General features: G+C 31.1%; 1 protein-coding gene across 1 annotated transcript; it reads left to right on the top strand.

The window, feature by feature from the left end:
- The first annotated feature begins 18,085 nt into the window (after positions 1 to 18,085).
- On the top strand, positions 18,086 to 19,042 carry LOC110653594 (transcription factor CPC). Its single transcript, XM_021809307.2, has 3 exons — positions 18,086 to 18,299; positions 18,465 to 18,552; positions 18,722 to 19,042. The coding sequence occupies exons 1-3, from the start codon at positions 18,248 to 18,250 to the stop codon at positions 18,843 to 18,845; spliced, it is 264 nt and encodes an 87-aa protein (XP_021664999.2). The 5' UTR covers positions 18,086 to 18,247; the 3' UTR covers positions 18,846 to 19,042.
- Positions 19,043 to 23,836: the final 4,794 nt, after the last annotated feature.

The following is a 23,836-nucleotide window of genomic DNA, read 5'->3' on the forward strand; positions in this document are numbered from 1 at the left end:
ATATAAAACAAGACCAAAGGCCTAAAATTCAATACTCTTCTCTTACCCAATCAGCCAACTCAACAATACAAGCCCACATCATAGCAGCAACCTTAACTGGAGCTCCCAAGCAAAAGAGGCCTAGTCCACAGTGCCTTCGTCACCTAAATCGAGCAAAGAGTAACCCATGACCATTGGGGTAAAATAAAGAGAGACTTTCCTCTAAAAACTAGCCATCATAGTAAAACTAGCTAAAGTAGAAAAAACAACTCCCGACGGTCAAAGCAAAACAGATTAAGCTCTTCCAAAGAGACACAACAGGGCTCATCGCCGATGCTCTGGGAAGGAAGAGAGGTAGGGGCCATGGCCTCGCAATCTCAATTAGCGATGGAATGTTGGCAGCCTCTTGTTAACGCCAGTTTGCAAATCTCTAAGCAGCCTCTCCACGAACATTTATTAAAGTCGAAGGCCTGACACCAAATAAGAGAAAATGGAACCCAGAAAATAGAAATAGCCAACATAGCAAACTACTACTTCCTAGAAGCAGATCCTCTTAAAAACACCCTTGCCAAGATTAGAGCCAAAATCTACAACCAAACTTATTAAAAAACAAAACTTTAGAGACCGAACAAAGGAGGGGAACGGACCCAAAAACCTAGCTGAAGAACAATATGCCAGGACCAGGGAGGGACACCGAAACTAAGAAGGTCGGCTAAGTTTGAGAGACTGTAGGAAGAAAATCTGGGAGAGAAATTTCTCCATGCAGTGGTATGTCTCTATCATATAAATTACAATGATTGTTTGATTGAAACATATCGTAAGGTACATCAATCATCTACTAATATTTTTGACGTGCACATTCACAAAACACCAGCCAGCCTAACAAGGCATAAAAAATATTCAGGTTGGTTGCATAATTATATCAGAAGAAATTTTAAAAATGAAAAATTCAATTTCTTTTGCTTAAGATGTTCCGAAAAAAAATTAATTGAAACAATATTGTTGAAGCTTTAAAGATACTGAACAATGAATTTTTAAATAAATGACATGAGAACCTTTTCAAAATTATGAGATTTTAATTTAAGTCTTAATTAAAACTAAATTAAAACAAAATACTTTATTATAAGTGGATCTAGATATTAAAATGTGACACTATTTATGATTTCATCACATTGAGGCAAGATATTCTTTGGAAAAATATTAAAAAATTAGCTTAAATATTATCTACGGGTTTACATAACCAATCTTAAGATTTAATTAATTGGGAATCATATACCATAATCCAATATGACTCAAATTCTTAATTTTTTTTTGTCATGCACTGTGACATCCAATTTCACTCACAACTAAATTTTCTACTTTTAAGATTACAAATAATTTAAAAAAAAAATGATTATAAAATAATTGAAAATAAGTTTTGATTTACTCAAAAGAGAAGTAATTAATTATGTTGCGATGTATTCTTGACCTGTAGAAGCATTAATGATTCATGGATTGGGTGGTGCAAGTTTGGTGAAGAAAGACTTGAAGACGAGCGCATGGGTTGAGCGCTGAGCAGGTTGAGTAAAATGGTAAAGGAAGACTGAAGGATGGAGACGCTCCCAACATAACAATTTGATCCCAGTATGAAAGCTGCACCCATGCGAAGCATTGAAACTTTATTATAAAGGACCTTGATTGAGAGATCAAGTGGATCCACATTTATTGTGGATCAAAAGGTTTTCAGCAATATAAAATTTTACCCTTGGTACTTTTGGAGGCAAAATTTCCCTCCATCTCCTACTCTTTCCTCCTTTAACAATTTCTCTCCAACTACATTCTTTATTTTTAAGCAATAGAAATAAATTATGTTTTCATTTTCAAGATAAAAGAAAAAAAATTAAAACTTCTTCTCACACTTATTATCTCTACACACATTAAAGAAAACACATCTTTTCAAATCCTCTTTTCTCCTTCTACATGTTTTCTCCATCTTCCACAAATGGAAGAATCAATCATCCGTAGTAACAATAGCAGATTTGTTGATCACTCCAACCATAGCAATAATAGTAGACAAGAAGATCAAATGGGCCGAAGCAATAGCAGTACAATTGGACGTGCTCTTGTTGATATTTTTGGAAGGAGCCAAAGCCAAAGCCAAAGTGTAAATGAAGATGCAAATGGAGATGAGTTAAGCTATGGTCAATATGAGGATGGAAATCCGAGATAATGGAAGAAGAATCCAAAGAAAATGAAGCAAAAGAGGAATCTGAAGTAGGTGAAGCTAGTGATGGCAATGGCAATCAGATTTCTGTGATTCATGATAAGAATCAACAAATTAAGCTAGCAGGCCATGATCATCCTCCAAGTGTTGGAATGTATTATGCTAGTGTTAACGTTCTATTTGATGCATGCCTTTCTTATGTTAGAGAGAAAGGCTTTAGTGTGGCTAAGAAGTCTGCTTCAAAAGGCAATGGCAATGTGAGTAAATACCAAACAATTAGTTGTGACAAGAGAAAAAAATCTTATGCAAATCAATATCAAAGAGAATAAATTTCCCTGTACGCCTAAGCCCAATTTTAAGAAGTAATGGTTTTTGGCAAGTGACAAAATTGTTGACCCAAAATAATCATGAGTTGGACCCTAATATGTCCAGGTTCATGGGAGCGCACAAGAGTATACCTTCAACTATAAAAAGAAATGTCACGACCCAACCTATGGGCCGGACCGACACTAGGACCTGGGCCAGCTTAAAGCCCCCGAGGCCCGTAGTAAGCCTAACTATTCCTCAAATCCATAACCAGGCCCACAATTTAGGCCCAATATGCATATAAAATAATTTAAATCAAATCATATAATTTCATTTAGCCAAATTTTGAAATTTTGAAACTAAAATCGGAGCCAGCATTTCAACCTGTTACCTCATTTACAAACTGTTTAAATACCATACAAATCTTCATTTATTAATCTTAAAAATTTAAGTTAACACAACCTCTACCAAGGTCCACACTATTTCTAACACATGCGGAGTTCTAGATTTTTAATTTATAAAAGATAGTAAAACAATTAAATAATTGACGTTAAACCTGCGAGGAAGAAAACAGGTTGCTCTGTAAAATAACTCCTCTGGCACGGAAAAAATTTTTGAGCAGGAGTGAGCGTTCGACTCGAGAGTAAAATATCAATTTTAACCATAATCTCTATAACTATCTAAAACTAATGCAACTTTGTGAAATGAAGTGCAACATCGCAATAAATTCACATCATAGCATCAAAAGGTAATTTGGAGCACTCACACACCTGTAGTATCAATCATAACATATGGGATGTCGATCCCTATCTGACTCTCTTAAATCCAACTTGGTGCCGTGAATACTCAAGCTCGGACTTCCACTTAATAACCAACAGGGTCGAGGTCGAATTACTCAAGCCGTGACTACCCCTCGAAGGATCGGGTCCAATGAATTACTCAAGCCGTGACTACCCCGTCCTATCCATAGTCCACACCACATCACACGCACGCCAACGCACGCACACTGCTCCAAATTACCACAACAACATCATGGCACTTTAACAATTATCAATGCATCATAAATCGTGCCTAGAGTTTAACTACATAAATATATGCATATAAGTGATGCATGGGCATGCTGAACATATAATAATATCGAAATTACAATTAAAATTAATATTTTACTCACAGTACACCGTCGACTATTGTGGCTGCTGGATGCAGGAAAATAGTTGATCTCGATCACCTAATAATTAAATTATAAATTTATTAGTACTAACTCAAAATAAAACTCTAAAGAGGCAATAGACAGCCTAATTCATGCCGGAAATCCGGCAGAGTTTCCCCTATATCTGGGACCTACCCAACCTGCAAAAAGGCTCAAATAACACTTCTAAATTCTCAATTTCCACAATCACATCTCATCAATATCACATGGCCCCTCCTGGGCCCTCCAAATCGGACAATACTCAAAATCTTAAAAATTACGTTTTAGTCCCTATAATTGACATTTTTCAAAAATCCACTCAAACAAGCTCTAAAAATTCTAAAATTTTGCCCCGCGGTCCTTAATAATATTATAAGGCTATTGCAAAATGAATTGTAATTTTCTAATCACCCATGAATATTTTATTCAAGAATTTTACTCGATTCCATAAGTTTCCAACAGCTAACATATTCCTAATTCAACCCAATTAAATATTCACATATTTAAACCTCCATCCTCAAGCTTCAACCAATTATATAAAATTTAATTATCTTAATTTCAATTAATCTTATATGCCCACATGCTAAAAATATAACTAAAATCCATCCATATTTCTCAAAAATATTCTACGATCACCCAAAAATTCAACTAACACCATAGAATATCTCCAAATAATTTTACTTTCATCATATATTTTTCTTAGAATTTTTCTCCAATTTTTCCTGTTTAAGAAACACTGTATTTATGCTCCACAGACAGAGAAATAATAAAAATTGTCTTACAGAAGTTTATCTGTGTCTCAAAATTCCAAAAATTTATGAGGAAGCTTCGAAGTTGAACCATCTTCATAGCTCGCCGGGACCATCACGGCACCACCGCAGACGGTGGCGGCCGCAGTGACATTTGCCGAATCTGATCATACCACCATGTTCCTCTCCTCTTCCTCAATCCATATGTGGTCTCGGATCGTCGATCCAGCGGTCGGATCGTCGTAGATCGGCGAAAAAGCTTGAAAAATCGAAACTTCTCTCCTCCATATCTCACTCATCCGACCTCCATGTGCTTCAAAATAGGTGTCAAAAGTAAGCTCTCGGAACAACCTTTCCAACGCCACCGGAATCGCCTAGATCGGTCGTCTGACGAAGCCGGAATCGCCGGAAAGTCACCGCCTTTGTGGCGCGTTTTCTCTCTCCTCTCCCTCTCTTGCCGCCGTTTCGTGGTCACGGTGGTTCTTGGGAGTCGCCGGCCGGTGGAGAGCTGCTTGGGACGTCGCCGGCCGGTCACCGGAGAAAGGAAGAAGAAGAAGAGAGGGAAGGAAAGGGAGAGAAGAGAAATGGGGGGGGAGTTCCTCCTCCCGTTTTTCTTTTGATTTTTTTTTTTTTTTTTTTTTTTAAAGAAAAGTTGGCTGTGACAGTGGGAAACCCACTGCCACACGCCAAAAATCCCATCAGCAATTTTTTTTTTTTTTTTTTTATATGGGTTGTTACAAGAAAGCTTGAAGCACATGACATTGCTAGAATAAGGCCAAGCAAAAGTGTTAGATTCCTAGAAGTGCAAGCTGATGGTCCTGAGAAGTTAAGTTGTCTCCCAAGGGATTATCGCAATTTTATTGACATATCAAAAAGGTGGAAGCTTGGCAATGGAGATGCTGATTACATAAACAGGATGTTTTTAAGAATGCAACAACAAAATACAAATTTTTTTCACTTGATTGATACAGATGAGGATCAAAGGCTTACTAATGTGTTTTGGGTGCATCCTCGGAGTATTGCTGCTTATGAAGAGTTTCGTGATGTTGTAATCGTTGATACAACATACCTCATCGATACAACATACCTCGTCAATCATTACAGAATGCCATTTGCAAGCATTGTTTTAGTTAATCATCACACCAATCAATTCTATTGGGTAGTGCACTTATTTCTCATGAGGATGCTAAGACTTTTAAATGGGTTTTCAGTATGTGGCTTGCAACAATGGGTGGTCGTGCTCCAAATGCAATCCTAACAGATCAATGTGAGAGTATGAAAAGCGTAATAAGGGAAGTTATGACTAATATAACCCACGGGTTTTTCATATGGCACATTCTTTGTAAGGTTCTTAAGAAGCTGAGAGGTGTTCAAGGATATAACAAGGCAAGGAAGGAGTTTATTGCACTCATATATGACAGCCTAAGTTCTATAATGTTCAAGAGATATTGGCATGAATTTGTTGTGAAGTAAAATTTGGAAGGTAACGAATGGTTATTAAAGCTTTACAATGAAAAACAGTTTTGGGTTCTAGTTTATGTTAACCATATCTTCTGGGCTGGAATGCTATCAGCTCAAAGAAGTGAGGGTGTGCATGCTTATTTTGATTGGTATGTTAACTCCATAAGCACTTTGAAGAAATTTGTTGAGCAATACGAAATTTCATTAAGAGATAAGTTTGAAAAAGAGTTCTTTGCTGATTTCAGATCCAAAAACAAAGTTGTGAATTGCATTTCAGATTTTCAATGGAAGCAACAATTTCAAAAGGCCTACACTACTGGCATGTATAAACAGGTTTAGAATGAGATCAAATGAATTTGGTATTGCAATGTGTATCAAGCTGCTCCAGGTGAAGATGTTAATGAAGGTGATGAATAATTTGTCGAGCCAAGGTCTGAAAAGCATAAAATTCTAGAAAGAAGTTTGTTGAATGACTTGAATGTAAAGGAACATGTTTATATTGTTCTTTACAATGAAGAAGGCTCTGTGTTCAAATGCAATTACAGAAATTTTGAATCAAATGGCATATTGTGTGCTCATATATTGAAGGTAATTACCCTTAAAGATATAAGACAAATTCATGAAAGATACATGTTAAGGAGATGGAGGAAAGATGTGTACTATAGACACAACAAGATGTTTTGTGATGCAGGGTACCCTCATATGACAGAGGAATACAAAAAATTAAAGGAAATTGACAAGAGTTTTAATGAAGCTACATATATGGCTATGGAAAGTGTTTCAAGACTTAAACGTATGAAGGCATGTCTAGAGGATCTAAAGTTAGAATTTCAAAACTGGGATGGTCGATCCAATGATGCTAATGGCAATGTAAATGGTGATGCTCTAGATGATGGTGATGGAGATTTACAAACTCAAGCAATGATTGTCTGGAATCCAATTGTTGCATCTAGTCGAGGACGTCCACTGGTAGTCGTTTTAGTTCTACGTTTGAAAGAAGGCCAAATCGGGGTGCACATGGTTGTGGTCGAGCAGAGGGAATGGCAGAGGTTGTGGACAAGCTTCAAATAATGCTTTAATTCAAGAATCTCAATACCAAGTATGTGTCATTCACTCTTATATTTATTTCACTTAGAGATTTTTTTAACAGTTTAAAGACATATCAGTAAAAATTTTTTTTCTTTCATTTTCCCCTTTGCAGGCATCAAATGTTGATATAAGAAATTTTACATTGAATGTCGATGATAGATTTTTTTTTTTCTTTTAGCCAAGTTGCCGAAAATTGGATTAGTCTTTAAGTTATTTTAATGTTGCAATTCAAAAAAATGGAAGATAAGCATCAGAACAATTATTCAGTTGTTTATATAAAGTTTATGATGATTATAAAGGGGATATATATATATTATGATACACGTTAGTGAAATCTAGTGTAAATTTGACACACCATACTCTAACTTTAAGCACTGTAATAGTGTAGGTAGTTTGCTAAATTAGCTAACTAATTTTCATCCTATATTTACATTAGGTTGAACAGCTATACATACTGTTCATGACTACTTTAAGCATTTATCACCTATTGATGCTTTATTATATGAGGCAAATTCATATCACTCAACGAGTTTGAGCATATTTAATTTTACTTAGCTAGTTTCATTTTTTAGCTAGCTAGTTTCATAATAAGGAATGGCTACTTTCAGAATTGTCTTATCTTGTTAGGCATGTTCTCTATTTTTATTCAATCCTACTTCTTATTTCAATTTTCTTATAGTTTTTCTTACCCTGTATGCAAACTTTATAAATGTATAAATGAAATTTGGATTCTAAGTTTTACAAATCCAATCATGATATAAATAGTAGAAATATGTTAGTCAATTAACAATATGAAATTAAAAAAAAAATTAAAAAAAAAACCTCAAACTGTCAATGTTTAAACAACCAACAGTAATTTAGGCTACAATCATATTTCAAAAGCATAGAACATGTCTAAATTTCTTGACCATGATGCTTTACAGACACAAAGAATGTAGTAGGCTCTGCTACAGATCTACTAAAGTTGAACACATCACCTTTCTTCAGTTCATTCCATTGAACAAATGACATCCATCTACTCTCAAACCCAGTCATCCACTTATTACATTTAGTTGCTCTTATTGAAACTTGCTTGTAGACATACCCTACTCGAAATAGAATTTATCTTTCAGCATGCTTAAGGGTGATTATGCAATTTCTTGTGCCAAGATGAATCAGTGCTTCCTGAACTGGAATGCACTGTAAAATCCACAAGAAATAAATAAATTGAGAAAAAATTATAATAAATAATTTAAATCATACAATAATTTCATTTAATATAGAGTTTGTAAATAATTATCACTTTATATTTCCAGTCATAAATCTTGCAAACAAATATGAATGTCCAAGTACACAAAGGCAAGTCGATTCCTATTCAGTTTGCATTAAAATAATAATTAAAATTAATGTATGAAAATACAAAAATTATTAAAAATTCTGAAAACACATAATTGGAGAGCGTAAAGTTAAGTGATCTCATATCCTTCATTATTCCAAATTTTCACTACAAAATCTTTCGATCCAACAAAATTGAATTCAATCTCATAATCTAATCCAACCTGGAAATGAATCAAAAACTCTCAAACCCCATCCATCAGGTATGCACTATCATCTTCTTCAATTATAAAGACCTCCCAAATTTCTCTATTTGATATACGCAACTGAAAAGTTGCATCGTTTTCTATTGTACTCCACATGAATATATGAAATGGTATTTCCTTTGAACAAAAAAAAATGTGTTAATTATAAGCATGATTATATATGCCTCCAACATTATAATCGATATAACTTCAAGTGTAAATGATAACTCATAATGATCAATTGTTCATAGACATCCTCTGTTACTTTGATCTTAAAGCTATCCACCATTGTACGAAGCCTTCCAAATACAAACATCTTGCTTTCTAAGTCTAATACCGTTAAAAGAACACTTTTCATGATCTATTACTCGAAGTGGAAAAAGTTATCCCAGCTTAAGGTTTTATAACATGTTTATCCACTAAGTATAAATATAGATATCTAGCGTCATGAGAATATGACTATGAACATAATTGATTTCAAAATATTAAAATATAGATACTTGTTAAGCATTCCTTCAAACTGCTTCTGAAATGTGAGATGTTGTCTTTGCTAGAGAGAGAAGAATGAGGAACTTTAACTCAAAGTCAACTATAAGAAAGCAAACAGATTAATGTGTTTCTATCTATCTAAACATTGAGAAGAAGATGACGCAATCATAGAAGAGAGATGTAACACCCTCACTGTAGCAATTCCGTACATTCTACTGTTCTGGTGACTGGTATCGGTCCGGACAGCTAGAACATCTGAAAAAATATTTAGACTAGAGTGAGGAGTCATAAATAACTCAAATAATAGTAAGAAAAATTTATTGAAATAAAATACAACTAAGTTAAATGAGCCGATACCCTAGCGATGGGTAACCCAGTGGGAAATTGCGGTCTTCACAGCTAGGAGCCCTAAACCCATAAGAAAATTCATAAAATAATTTTTGGGACTCCAGAGAAGAGTCATTGAGGTTTCTATGGCATTAGAATGCCAAGAAAATACTTAGAAAATTTTTGAGATCGGTACAGACGATTTTGGCTCGATAAGCCAAACAGAGGGCATTTTGGTCATTTCGGTCATTTCGTCTTCGGAGATGATTTTTGACCGACTTGTCCAGTTAAGTAAATAATTATTATGACATAAAATATGAATAAATATTGCTACAAATTAAATTGAAAATGAGTAGAAAAGAAAATGAGTTAAAATGGACTTATAACATCACTATGATGTCATTAAGAACTCTCCACCCAATCACATTGTGACGCATACTTAAAAATGTTATTAAAAGAGATAAAAATGAGTAAAATGAGAACCAATTCTGCTCATCCTCTTCCTTAACCATCTGCACCACCATGGCCATGAAACTCCTCCATTTCTTCTTTCCTTCTAGCTTGAATTTCTCTCTATTCTTACCCCAAAACTCTTAGGTCCCTTCACTAAAAATTACACTCACACCTTATAGAAGTGTTTGGCAGCCAAGAAATAGTTAGAAAGTGAAGGTTCTGCACACAAAGGTTAGTGCACTAAACCTTCTTCCTTTCTTTCTTAACTAGTTGAAGCATGCTAAATTAAGTATAAATTTTATGAAATTAAAAGAAAATTTGGAGTATGTGGGGACTGAAATTTCAGCAGCCTTGGTGACCATAAGGTCTTGATTATTTTGATTAACTTTACTTTGTTTAGTGATGATGATTAAGGATACTAAGTGTATTAGAAGTTGAATGAACTGTGTTGCATAAATTGAAATTGTTGGAGTTAGGGTTTGAGTTAAATTTTGTTACCTTGGTGATATGGCTTGAGATTGATCTTTTTGAGGCTTTTTTTTTTATCATTTGAAGTGTTATGACTGATAAATTATAGTTGGGAGTAAGAAGGATGGAATATTGGAAGTGATGTTTCATGTACAGGAAATTCAGACCTATGAGTCCAGGGGCTTGTTTGACCTATAACTAAAGTTGTGTCACTCCAATTGATATGAGGTCAATTGGAGGTAAAACTAGACTCAAAATACCCCATTTTTCATGAAGAAACCATGCTCAAATTCTATCCAAATCTTGACCAATTTACTGTCCCAATCAGGAAATCCAAACACTGAACATAGAAAATTGACCAAATGAACAGTGCATGTTCATTTAGCCATAACTTCCTCTAGACAAGTCCAAATGACCTGATTTTTGTATCATTGGAAAGATTAGACATAGGACTATAACTTTCATTAAGAACACTAAGCCCAAAAATGCCTCTAACTAAATGAAATTGCTGGCCCAAGTGAGGTCACCAAACTGACCAAGATCATTCTGCCCAGAATTTCCTGGTCTAAAGCCCACCCAACCAGTTTTGGCAAAATGGTCATAACTTGGACTATAAAAATTCAAATGCAATGAAACCAATGGAAAAAGTTTTATAAGACATAGGCCTACAATATTGGTCTTTTGACCAAAACCCAGAACCCAAAGGAAATAGGTCAAATGCTTAAAAAAACTTAGTACATCCAACCTGGAAATTTACCCAATTTCATCTGACCCTGGATTAGTGTTTATAGCATATTTTCCACTAGAAAACTCCATTTAGTATGAGTCATACCTTTTCAGAAACCTAAGACACAGGGCTCTAACTTTGTTTTAGAAACCTTCTTCAAATTATGAATGTAAGAATCTTAAAAATCCACTTGCAGTCATTGACCTGAACTGGAACCCTGAAGACACAGGGTACCTGAGTCCAGGCCAGTGATTTGGTTATAACTAATTCTATAAAATTATGAAAATGGTGATTCAAAATTTTGAGTGACCATAAGACATAGGGTAACAAATCCTATGAAGAACACTGGACCTAAAAGTGACTGCAACTTATTCAATAAAATTTGTAAAGTGCAATTACAAAATTTGCCTAGTGAAGGAACTAGAATTAGGAAGTGAACCAGTTATGGTTATTTGACCATAACTTGAGTTCTAAAAGCCTAATTGACATGATTCAAAAAGGAAATTAAAGAAGACACATAAAGGAATAACTTTGATAAAGAGAAGTTTGTCAAATTATCATTGTCGCTTAAACCAATGGAATAGTAAATATAAGACACAAAAAAAACTGAAATTTTGAAATAAAGCCTAGGAGGCTAGGAATTGAGTTCGGTAATCAATGCCAACAAAAATAAAATGCAAAATATGCTATTTTGGTGAACTTAGGCTCCACAAATTTATTATAAATAAAAAAGTCAACCTTTGAATGGAAAAGGTCAAGTGAATAGTAACTTCTAGGATATAAGTAAAAGATAGTTAGAACTTGTTGATAAATAGAGTTTTGGGATTTTAGTCTATCATAGCTGTTAAAGAGCTAGAATTTTCTCTAGAAATGTGATATTATGAGCTAGAAGCTCTATATTGAATTAGAAGTGTGTTAATTATTAAATTATTTTAATTAAAGAATGAGTTTAGAATTATAGTTGAGAGGATTAGACTTTAAAATATATTTGTGAAGGATGTTAAAAGGAAAGAAAATTTGAAAATGGAGTGATTGGTGACATTAACTAATATAAAGAATTAGACTGCCTTAAGTGTGCATTCTGGACCCTTTGAGTCCAGTGTGCTCTTGAGGTTATAACTCAAGCTAGGTAACTCCAATTTGTGCAAAACCAATTGGAAGTTAAACTAAACACAAAATGCAACAACTTTAATAGAGGAACCTGTCCCAGAAAACCAACCTAAGTGGCCTTAAAAATTGACTTAATTCGGGTGACTAATATGCTGTCCTTGGAAAATGACCAAATGAACAGTGTTCATTCATTTGGTCATAACTCAGTGTAGAAAGGTCCAATTGACCTGAATTTTATACCGAAAAAAAGCAGAGACATAGTCCTACAACTTTCATGAAGAAAAAAAACCCAAATTTTGACCATAACTTGTCCAAAAACTCACCTGCAATTAGTGTACAAAACTGCTAATATCCAAAAATTGCCCAGAAATTCTGGGTAAAGGCAATCCGACCAGTTATGGTGAAATAGCCATAACTTGAATTAGAAAACTTCAAATGAGGTGATTCAAAAAGTGAAATATAACTAGACACAATAAAGAACAACTTTGATTAAGAACACTTGACCAAATTCTTACTGTAGAATGACCTAATAGAACAGTGAACTCTAATACCCAAAACTGAGATTTTTTATTTATTCTCCATTGATTAGAAGCAATGATTGGCAACTAATGCCAATATTTTTGGGAACCAAAATGTGGTAAATCTATGTGATTAAAACTCATGTAACTATTATACATGAGAAAGTCAATATTTTGACTTAAATGACCAAATAAATAGTAACCTCACATGTTAAGTACAAATATTCAAGAAATAACTTAATAATATGCCCTAGTAGGCCTAATGTGATTGGTTTAGATAGGTTGGCAAGCCAATAGGGTACTGATAGTAGTACTGCGTATGATGTATGGCTCCATGCCATTCTGTGAGATGATAGCCTATAGCTATACTGATTATGATGTTATACTTGGCTTTATGCTTTATTGCTTTTATAGCTTATTAGCCATTCTGTCTGCACACTGGAGGACACATTGTGACCGATGGTGTGACGGCCCAAGGCACCTGGTACCCAGTGCTAGTTTACCCGTTTATCTAGTCCGGTTAATTTGTATAGTTTACTTAGGCATGAAAAAGTATAAATGTAATTGAATTGATTATTAAAGGAAGTAAGGAAATTAAATATCAAGATAAAGAACAAGAATGATTTCAATAAAATGAGGCTCAAAATCATCAAAGAAAATGATTAATAAAATGCTATAAAGAATTGACATAAACTGGACTAATAATAAAAAAAAAGGGATATTAAATTTTAGAAACCTTATTGAAGCATAATTAGATCTAAATTATCTGAACCATGCTTTATTTTCATCTGTATTTCGTATATTATTTCTTTGTTATACTATTGCACCACTGAGCAGAAATGCTTAGCGCGATGGATTTATTTCCTTCGCGCAGGTACTAAAGGTAAAGCCCAACGAATATTAAACAGAGATTTTGGAGTTCTGATCTACAGAAGTTTCTGAAGTATTCAAAGTTATCACTTTCTCAGCAATGCATGTAGATAGGGCTCACATTAGTTTGGCTGTTTCATATGTAATCAATTTACACATCATGTAAATTATGAGATTATGTAATTATTTTGTAAATTATGTAAATTAATGGAAATATGAGAATTTTGATATGTGAATGGAGCATGAATGATAAAGTATGGAAATGAATATGAAATTGAATTATATAGAGAATATTTGAACTGATGAGATAATTATGATTGGCATGGATAATATTTTATTTTAAAAATATTGTTGAATTTCAAACAAGTGAATAGTGAATCGCATCAAACGATAATAAAATAGGGGAAACTCCATTGGTTTCTCCTTACAAAAATTAATTGATATTAAATATAACGAGATTAAATTTTTAAAGAAATAAAGTAAGATAAGTTAGGGTACTCCGACACTGAATGTAGCACGCCTTACTCGGCTACACTATAGTCGAGTGAGGGGTATTACAAGAGATGTAATCAAAGATATTCGGAAGTATATTGAATCGATATTACACAAAGAAAGTGCCAGACGAAGAAAGGAAACGATTCTTTAGTTGCAATCTTGTGATTTTTCATATTTCTGCATTTAAGGGGGTGAAAAAACATGTTTAGTATTGAATATTTTGCTTTCCAAGTTAGTCTTGAAATAGTGCATTAATGGTGTGAAACAACATGCTTTAGTGTTGAATATTTTGCTTTCCAAGTTAGTCTTGAAACGGTGCACTTAATGTTTAAACGATGCAGTTTTAATAATATGAAGAGAATTTTTATCAAAAATATATTACACGGTTTTTATTAACAGATTATTATAATCATATCATATATTAAAACATAATTAATTTAATTTATGAGTTATAATTTTAATTAATTATTTTTTTATCAATTTATATTACATAGTAAATATAATCATAGGTTATATTACATTAAGTTAATTTTACATAGAGTCGATCTAACAGTTCACTATGTGGCATGTAACTCATATAGTTAATTTCAAATTGATTAATTTAATAATTGACTGTGACATGCCACATAGATCATATTTTAAGGTTTATATAGTTAATTTCAAATTGATCAATTTAATAATTGATTATGCAACATGTCACATAGATCATAGGTTAAAACTCATATAGTTGATTTCAAATTGATCAATTTAATAGTTGATTTCAAATTGATCAATTTAATAGTTGACTATGTGAAATGTCACACATATCATAGGTTAAGCCTTATATAGTGTATAGTGCATAAAGTCAATTTATAATTTAATATGTAGCATGCAACATAGATCATAGGTTAAGTCTCATATAGCATATAGTACATAGAGTCAATTTATAATTAATTATGTGGCATGTCATATAAATCATAAGTTAAGGTTTATATAGTTTATAGTACATAGAGTCAATCTGTAAGTGATTTTGTGGCATGTAACATAGATCAAAGATTAAGTCTCATTTATTATGTATAGTATATATAGTCAATTTTTTATTAGATGAGTATGTGTCATGTAATTTATAGAGTCAAGTTTAATTTAATGAGATATTTAAACATGTGATATATATATATAAAATTGGTGTCTAGATATCATAGGTCAAATTTCACATATAATACATAGTATATATAATCAATTAAATATAAGAGTATGTGCCATATAATCATAGGTTAAGTTTGTATGTGCCATATAATCATAGGTTAAGTTTCACATATTATATAGTACATAAAATCAATTTAATTTAAGAGTATGTGCCATATAAATTAATAGGATGTATTTTTTTTTCAATATATATATATATAATTGATGTCTAGATATCATAGGTTAAATTTCACATATAGTACATAGTATATATAATCAATTAAATATAAGAGTATGTGCCATATAATCATAGGTTAAGTTTCACATATTATATAGTACATAAAATCAATTTAATTTAAGAGTATGTGCCATATAAATTAATAGGATGTATTTTTTTTCAATATATATATATATATATAATTGATGTCTAGATATCATAGGTTAAATTTCACATATAGTACATAGTATATATAATCAATTAAATATAAGAGTATGTGCCATATAATCATAGGTTAAGTTTCACATATTATATAGTACATAAAATCAATTTAATTTAAGAGTATGTGCCATATAAATTAATAGGATGTATTTTTTTTTCAATATATGTTAACAAATAAATTTTATATGATTTATGAATTAATAAACTTTTAAAATTAAATATGTTGTATTATTTAATTGCTAATAAAAAATTATCATAGGTTAAGATTTATCACATTATTTAATTTATAATACTATATCATAATATTCAAAATTAGTTAGCCTGTGTATAAAAAGTAGTAATTTAACCTTAAAACTTGTAATACTTAATAGATGAGAGAGAATTTATAATTTGAATTTCAAACTCTGCATGTTATTCTAGGAAAGTCTCTATAAGGATAATAGTATAAAATCACAAATTTTCAATAAATGAAATTATACAAATAATCTCATTGTTTTACATTTAATATGAATCTACTTAATCCCTCAAGCTTTTTCCTATTATAAAAATTATTAATTGGGTTATTGATACAGTGACAAGGTCTGAGTTGGAGTCATAATTAGAGTTCTTTATAAAAATATATATATATATATATAAAGCTGGTATCGTGACTGCAAATGTTGTCCTCTTTATGGGAGCAATATATGTAGTTCAGCTCTAAAATACATATTATCCAGAAGAGCTCTCACGAAGCACAGAGTGTAAGACACATTTTTTCCAGCTAATTTGGCTTTGCCCTTTTGCCATTTTTTGTCCTACCAAACATTCTTCCTTTCAAGAAAAAAGTTGGTTTATTTGTGACCCTTCAAAAACACACCCAAAAGGATTGACACTTTTCCTTTAAATGCATCGAATTGCTCTGTAACACATTTTTCCGTCATAAAACGTTTTTAGAAGGTACATTACTCCACCCATTTAATTGAGTTAAATTCGAGTTTTTACTCTCTCAATATTTTTTATTTAAAAAAAATAAATTAAATAAATACTTCACGTAAAATCTACTAACTAATCACCTTCACGTACAGATCTTAGGCCAATAATTATATTGTTAAGACCATGTAAGCAAAAGGACATTAGAACCTATTAATATATAGAAGCTGGAACTGGGTATATATGAAGCAATCAAAAGAAAAATTAATATTTTGTCATGCATAGATTTAATAATTAACTAATAAAGATAATAATTATAAAAATATTTAATTAAAGGCTAAACCTATAATTATACCTACCTTTGTTAAGGGTTTTTGTTTTATGTATAATCTTCACAGTTCGTTTTATTTTAGTGAGTGTCAGATTGATTGAATAGTTGAGGGTTAATTTTCAAAATTTAATGATTAATTTTTCTTATTTTGTTAGTAACAGTAATTGTTTTCCTCTTGAAGCTTCTCTCTCCTTATCCAGTTTGATTTTTCTTAATCTGTCTTTTTCATTCAGCATGATGAACAAGCAAAAGACAGTCTACATCTCTTTATGTAATGAGCTTTATTATGTTAGAGTTTGATTGAATTTGTTGATACCTTAGATTAAATTGGGTTTTAATATCCTTTAATTAATACATTTAAAAATTTATAATGTATAAAATTAAATTAAATTCGATTTATTTTTTTTATATAATATTATAATGAATTCTTATCAAGCTTTTGGATTGAGTTTTTAATTTATAATTTTAAATTAGTCAATAGTATTAAATAGGTAATTAAATTAAAATTAATTCAATTAATCTTTATTAAATTATTAAATTAAAATAATCTTCAATAATAATTTTGAAATCGAATCAAAATTATCATAACTAAAACCTTCCTGAATAGTCAGAGCCTAAGAGGCTATGGTCCAAAGCAACTGGTTTTAAAAGAAACTGGACAAACAAAGCTTAAATTATTTTTTTTGTTTGCCTTAACAAAGCTTAATTGATTATTTTTAAAACAGAGATAAAGGCAATTAAGGAAAAAAAAAGTTTAGGAAAATTATTTTTTTGTTTTTTACTTAATAAAATTAATTATTTATTTTTTTATTTTAAAAAATACTTTTGTTTTATTTATTTTTTTAATAAAATTAATAAAATTAATTATTTATTTCTTTATTTTAAAAAATACTTTTGTTTTATTTATTTTTTTAATAAAATTTTTTATTAGTTAATATATTTAAAATAGAGAAAAAATATTGTTATATGATTAAATAATTTAAAATTTAGAAAATAAAAAAATTATATAATTATATTTTTTAAATTACAGAGATAATAAAATTAATTTAACTCTTAAAATAATAAAATAATTAAAAAATAAATAAAGTAAAAATAGGTAAATAAATTAATATATTTCTTACAATATATGAAATAAATAATAATTTTTCCAAAAAGTTTACAACCGCAAGTCAACCAATTATTCTTTTGTTCGGTTGGTAAGACATGTAGTTCACCTCTTTAATTCCTCAGCTCTCGTCCCAATGGAGTGTCTATTCTATGCCCCATGAAATTGAAATCCTTTAATATGACTTGAGAAAAAAACAAAAATAAAAAAAGCCGCCCCTTTGCCTTTTTTGGGAAACTATTAATAACCCATTATTCTTCTTTCGGTCTTAGCTCACTAATTCTCCCTTAATATATCCAACGAAGCAATGGATAGACTTCGCAGCAAGCAACACAAGGCAACAACTCGTTGCTCTGAAGGTAACCAATCTTGCCTTCTTTTATTTTAATCTTTTATGTTTGTTTATTTTTTTTATATTATTTTCATCTCCGTGTCCTTTTCTTGCCATACCCTGAAGCCTTTACGAGTTCTTGGCTAGCTTGCAATTACCCGCTCTCTGTTTCCCTGTTTCTATATTTTGGCAGAGGTGAGCAGTACTGAATGGGAGTTCATAAACATGTCCGAGCAAGAAGAGGATCTTATTTATAGAATGTATAAGCTTGTTGGAGATAGGTAATGGGAATTGTACATACCCTTTGATTCTTTCGTTATTTGCTTCTTTTTTTTCCTAGCCAACACAAGCAATCCTGCTATCAAGAAGCATGAAACAACTTGATTTTCCTCCATTATTTCACGCGAAAGAATGAAATTTCTGTTTCAATGTTTAATAAAAAAAATGCAGGTGGGCTTTGATTGCTGGTCGAATTCCAGGTCGCAAAGCAGAAGAAATAGAAAGGTTTTGGATAATGAGGCATGGTGAAGTGTTTGCCAATCGACAGAAAAAGCTCAAGAAATCCAAGTCTTAATGTGTTGCCGTGGATATATATTATCATCTTCTTTATTGTTATTGTTATGATGATTAGCTAGGGTTATTAATCCTCCTTCTTCCTCTTCTTTTATGATGAAACTCCTTCTTCTTGCTAATGTGTGTGGGAGATTGTTTCGCTGAGAAGATGGTGATTAGCGCATTATTAATGGGATCATTATGTTTTTCTCTCTCTAATTAACTTGCACAAATTAATTGCATATTCAGAAAAGGACTTGACATGAGACAACAAAGCAGAGCATAATTAAAAGAAACAGAGAGAAAGAGACTCAGCTTTTGTATGTTTTTTTTATTTATGCTCGACTTCTCTCGTCCTTTATTTATTTGCTTTTTCAAGAGCAGGATATGGGTATCTATTCTATCCTCTTTGCTTCAATGTATACCGCATAACTATTCCCTTTTTGGCATTTCTTGTACGAAAGCCAGCCCTTTCAAAACCATGCTTTTCTTTTGGATTGGTTTGCTTACCATCTTTTGCTAGGGTGCTAGTACAAAATCAAACAAATAAGCCAAAATAATTTTTACATCACACCTCAATAATATTAAAATCATCTCTTACTGGTAAATAATTCGATTCTTATCGATAAATAAAATTCAATATGGAAAAAGAAAAATCTATTATAGATGTTTGAGTATACTCTACCTGTTGAACAGGCTAACCCAGCATGCTTAAGCTTCAACCATGGAGGATATATACAGGCATCCTTATTAGTTTCCCTCAAGCTGAGTGCTGACATATCATCCTCGTCTGTGCATAACAGCCTAGTATTTCTGCTCTGCTGCTTTCAGCTTTGGGCTTGGCAAATTAAATTAACCGTTGTCCTAATAATTGATAAAAATATGTAGATAAAATGGATACCACACTTTGGTTTCATAAGAAATTGCATGCGCAGTATGAGAATGGTAGGTTTGAAAAGATCCACCTGGCCGAAAAATCAGATCCATAATCATCCTCTTTCGTCTATTATCAAGAATCCAGGGTGGCCTACTTGTTTGTAATAATCAGTCCAAAATCTTTTCACCGTCTCCGCTCTCCAGAGTCCTGAGCATATATTTAATATTTTTGCAGAACAACATGACAAAACCTATGACTTCACCAAATTGTATAAATAAACGACTGACTAGGGATGGAGATGATAATGGATAAGATATTTGTCGGATATTCAATCTGATAAAATTTTAATAGGATAAATTTGAGTAGTATATATTTAGGTTTGAGATAAATTTAAATTTAAAATTTAATATTAGTGACGGATTCGGATTGGGTTCGAATTTTATATATTGAATATCCGTTACTAGAATTCGTATATATAAATATTTAATTAAATATAAAATATATACTTTTTTATAATAATATTTATAAATTTTTATATTTTTTATTTTATATAAAATAAAATTAAAATATTTTATAAAATTATTAAAATTTTAAAATATAAATTATTAATAAAAATAATTTTATATAGATTATTAATTAAATATATAAAATTAAACAAGTTTGGATTTTTTCGGATAATAATAATTTAGTTTGGAATGAATTCGATTAGTTGAGAATAAATTTTAATCGGGTTTGAAATGAGTTCAGGTTTTAAAAATATTAATTAGATTCAGATTTAAGTAGGATAATTTTCGTGGGTATCCTACCCATTGTAATCAGTCTGACTCACTGCTTCAGGTAAGAAGATGGAACTTACAATTTTCCCCTTAAAATGAAAGAGGAGATAAAAGATAAATCTAACTTACAAACTTACATTGCATGCCACTGAAGGAGCTCCGATCCGAAGCTTTGTTGTGGCCTGGCCTGCCGCAGAGGCCCAAGGTACATTCCTAATTAAGAGTTTTTGCGAGCCTATATTCTCTCTTCTTTCAAACAAAGCCAGTGAAAAATTTTCATTTTAGGAAAATTATCGCCGGTGAACAGAAGCTTCCATTTCAATAATAATTAATGCATGCTTTTAGAAACAAAAAAAATCAAAGGATTTCTTGCATTTAAACAAAATACTATTAAATATTCATAAGTTTTTAATATTAGCACATTACTCGCATGCATGGTTATTGTATCTATGGATTATCAGCGAAGCACGTGACGCTAGCAGCAAACGTCACATTTTTCCTGATGACAAGTTCGTTTTTACTTTCTAATCTTTTTTTCCTTGTTTTTGTAGAAAATGGGGTACAAATTGTTTCACGTAGCTCCATTACGTACAGTACAGTGATAGATTATGCACTTTTGAGAGAAATTGTTCACATTTGCAAGTGATGCTATAGATGCACTCACCGTGAATCGCAAGGTTGTTCATGTTGTTCAGCCAAGAAGCAAGTTCAAAGATCGGACGAGGACTACTCAATTTTGTAGTTACCTATCGAGGAAGACATACATGCGTCCAGGCCTCTCGTTTTGCCACAGCAAAACAAAACCAAGATCATCGTCAACAACAAAAGCAGCAGCAGCAACACTGTGAAGAGAAATTAAAACCAACAAAGGACGTGTTTTTTTAACTTGGAGACGGGCTTCAAGTTAAAACCGAGAATTTGAAAATTAGGGAGGAAACATTTCCTTCCTGGATGCATTGATCGAGCAGGAAAATGTAGCCCAGTAGCTGTACGATTATTGTAATCCCACGTGCCATTTCGTTTGCTTGGGCCCAGTCCATAGGAATTGTCGTATTTATTTGTTAACGCTCAAAGCCCGCCCACCACTCACTATTGTTTGATTCATCAAAAAGGATAAATTCCTCGCTTGGTCTTTTTTGTGGAGCATTTTCTGATCAAATGGCTGTGTATTATAGAATTAAAATGTATTAATTCATAAAATATATGTTTTAATTTTTTTAAATAAATAATTTTATTAATAATATTCAATAAAAATTTAACATATTAAATTTAAATTAAACTAGACTTGTCCAATACATTTGACTCATAATTCAAAATGTTAAGTGAAAAAATCTAGAATAGCATCACATAAAAAAATAGAACAAAAAAAATTTAGAGGCTCCTAATAAAAAATAGGACTAGCATGAAAAATAATTACTCTAACCATAGAAATAAATATGGTAACGGGTAGGGTATTCGCGAAAATCACCCAACTCGAACCCGAACCCAATTAATATTTTCAAAATCCGAACCCGTTCCAAACCCAATTAAAATTTATTCTCAACTATCCGAACCAGTCTCAAATCCGATTGTTATTATCCGAAAAATACCCGAACCCGTTTAATTTTATATATTTAATTAATAATCTATATAAAAAGTTATTTTTATTAATAATTTATATTTTAAAATTTTAATAATTTCAAAAAATATTTTAATTTTATTTTCTATAAAATAAAATATAAAAAAATTTATAAATATTATTAAAAATATATATATTTTATATTTAATTAAATATTTATATAAACGGGTTCAGGTAATTGATACCCAACATATAAAACCCGAGCCCGACCCGAACCCGTTACGGATATTAAATTTCAAATCCAAACCCGTCCCAAACCCGATTATATACTATCTAAACCCGTCATATTAGGGTTCGATAGATTGAGTACCCTAAAAAATCAGACCTGTTGCCATCACTAGAATAAGATGTTATATTTACTTGTCATCAAATCTAAATTAAGATCCAATCAGATACTTACGCATAAATTAGTTGCTCAAACTCTAAATAATCATCTTAAGAAAAACGAATAGCATTCACTACAACTTTATATTCAATTTTAAATCAACGCTAGCTAAATTGTTGCTATGCAATCAAACCATAAACCATAATCTCTATAAGGGCTTCGACACAGCTTAGAAAATATATAAAAAAAAAATAAAAAAAAAATAAAAACTGATAAGCCAAATACAAATTGACCCAAAAAATTCGAATAACAGCACCATAAAACATCTTATTTCCCTCTTGAAAAATTCCTGCATCTACCAGCGTGTTATTAAACTACCTATGCTGCTTTATTTAATTATTTATTTAATTTTATTTTAATTGAAATTAAAATTTAATATATCATAATATTAAAAATAATTTTAATATTATTAAAACAAATTTTCTTAATATATCACTATTTTTTCAATGCATAAAAATGTAAATACAAATATACTATTGCACACCCTTCCAAAATATATATAAGTGACTAGTTAGGGAATAAGTTTAGCTGTTTAAGTACAGGCAAATGATTATCTAGTTTTTCCTCCTCCTTTTCCATTGAAGAATGATTATCCAATTTGAAAGAAGGCAAAAAAAAAAAAAAAAAAAAAGCATAGTAATTATTCACAACTTTTGACTTCTTATGCGTTTAATAATTATATATTTTTTTATTAAAAAAAACTTTAATTTTATTAAAAAAATTATTATTTAAGTCAATTTATTATAAATTTAAAATATAAATATATAAAATATATATTTTTAATTAATAAATTTTATTATATATTTTATATTTTAATCTTTTAATACATTAAATTTGAGGACGTTACTCAACAATTATTAAAAAAAAAAGCAGAAAATTAAAATAATAAAGACAATTCATATCTATACTATAACAATTATAAGTTAAAAATTTATAGATGATATGGCGAATGAAAAATCCTTGGCAGCCATTGTTGACGGCACGAAGATAAACTTTCAGAGTGTAGTTCGATGAGAAATTATATTCTATTATCTTAGTTGACGATTAATAATTTTTATTTTTTATTTATAAATTATCATTTTATATGATTAAATGAAAAACGGAAAATTAGACCCATGTATGACGTATGCATCCCATATGAGTGATATGGAACCGCAGAGAAACACGTCCGGTGATGCTAAGCTTAGGTAAGCATAATTGGCAAATCTAGATGGTGGCTGAAAGCATCTTTTCACTCTCTACTTTTATTTAAAAATAAAAACTTTTTTTTATAAAAATAATTAAATAATTATATTTATATTTTTATAAAAATATAATTATTTAATATCTCACATTTCACAAAAAAGTTACTTGATAA

Source organism: Hevea brasiliensis, chromosome 2 (assembly GCF_030052815.1).
Source record: "Hevea brasiliensis isolate MT/VB/25A 57/8 chromosome 2, ASM3005281v1, whole genome shotgun sequence".
Taxonomy (NCBI): Eukaryota; Viridiplantae; Streptophyta; class Magnoliopsida; order Malpighiales; family Euphorbiaceae; genus Hevea; species Hevea brasiliensis.

Bases quoted from the DNA above. Each gene is read 5' to 3' on its own strand.
- LOC110653594 (XM_021809307.2), top strand. From the start codon at position 18,248: ATGGATAGACTTCGCAGCAAGCAACACAAGGCAACAACTCGTTGCTCT. The intron at 18,300-18,464 runs GTAACCAATCTT...ATATTTTGGCAG, and splicing joins AACAACTCGTTGCTCTGAAG to AGGTGAGCAGTACTGAATGG. The intron at 18,553-18,721 runs GTAATGGGAATT...AAAAAAATGCAG, and splicing joins TATAAGCTTGTTGGAGATAG to GTGGGCTTTGATTGCTGGTC.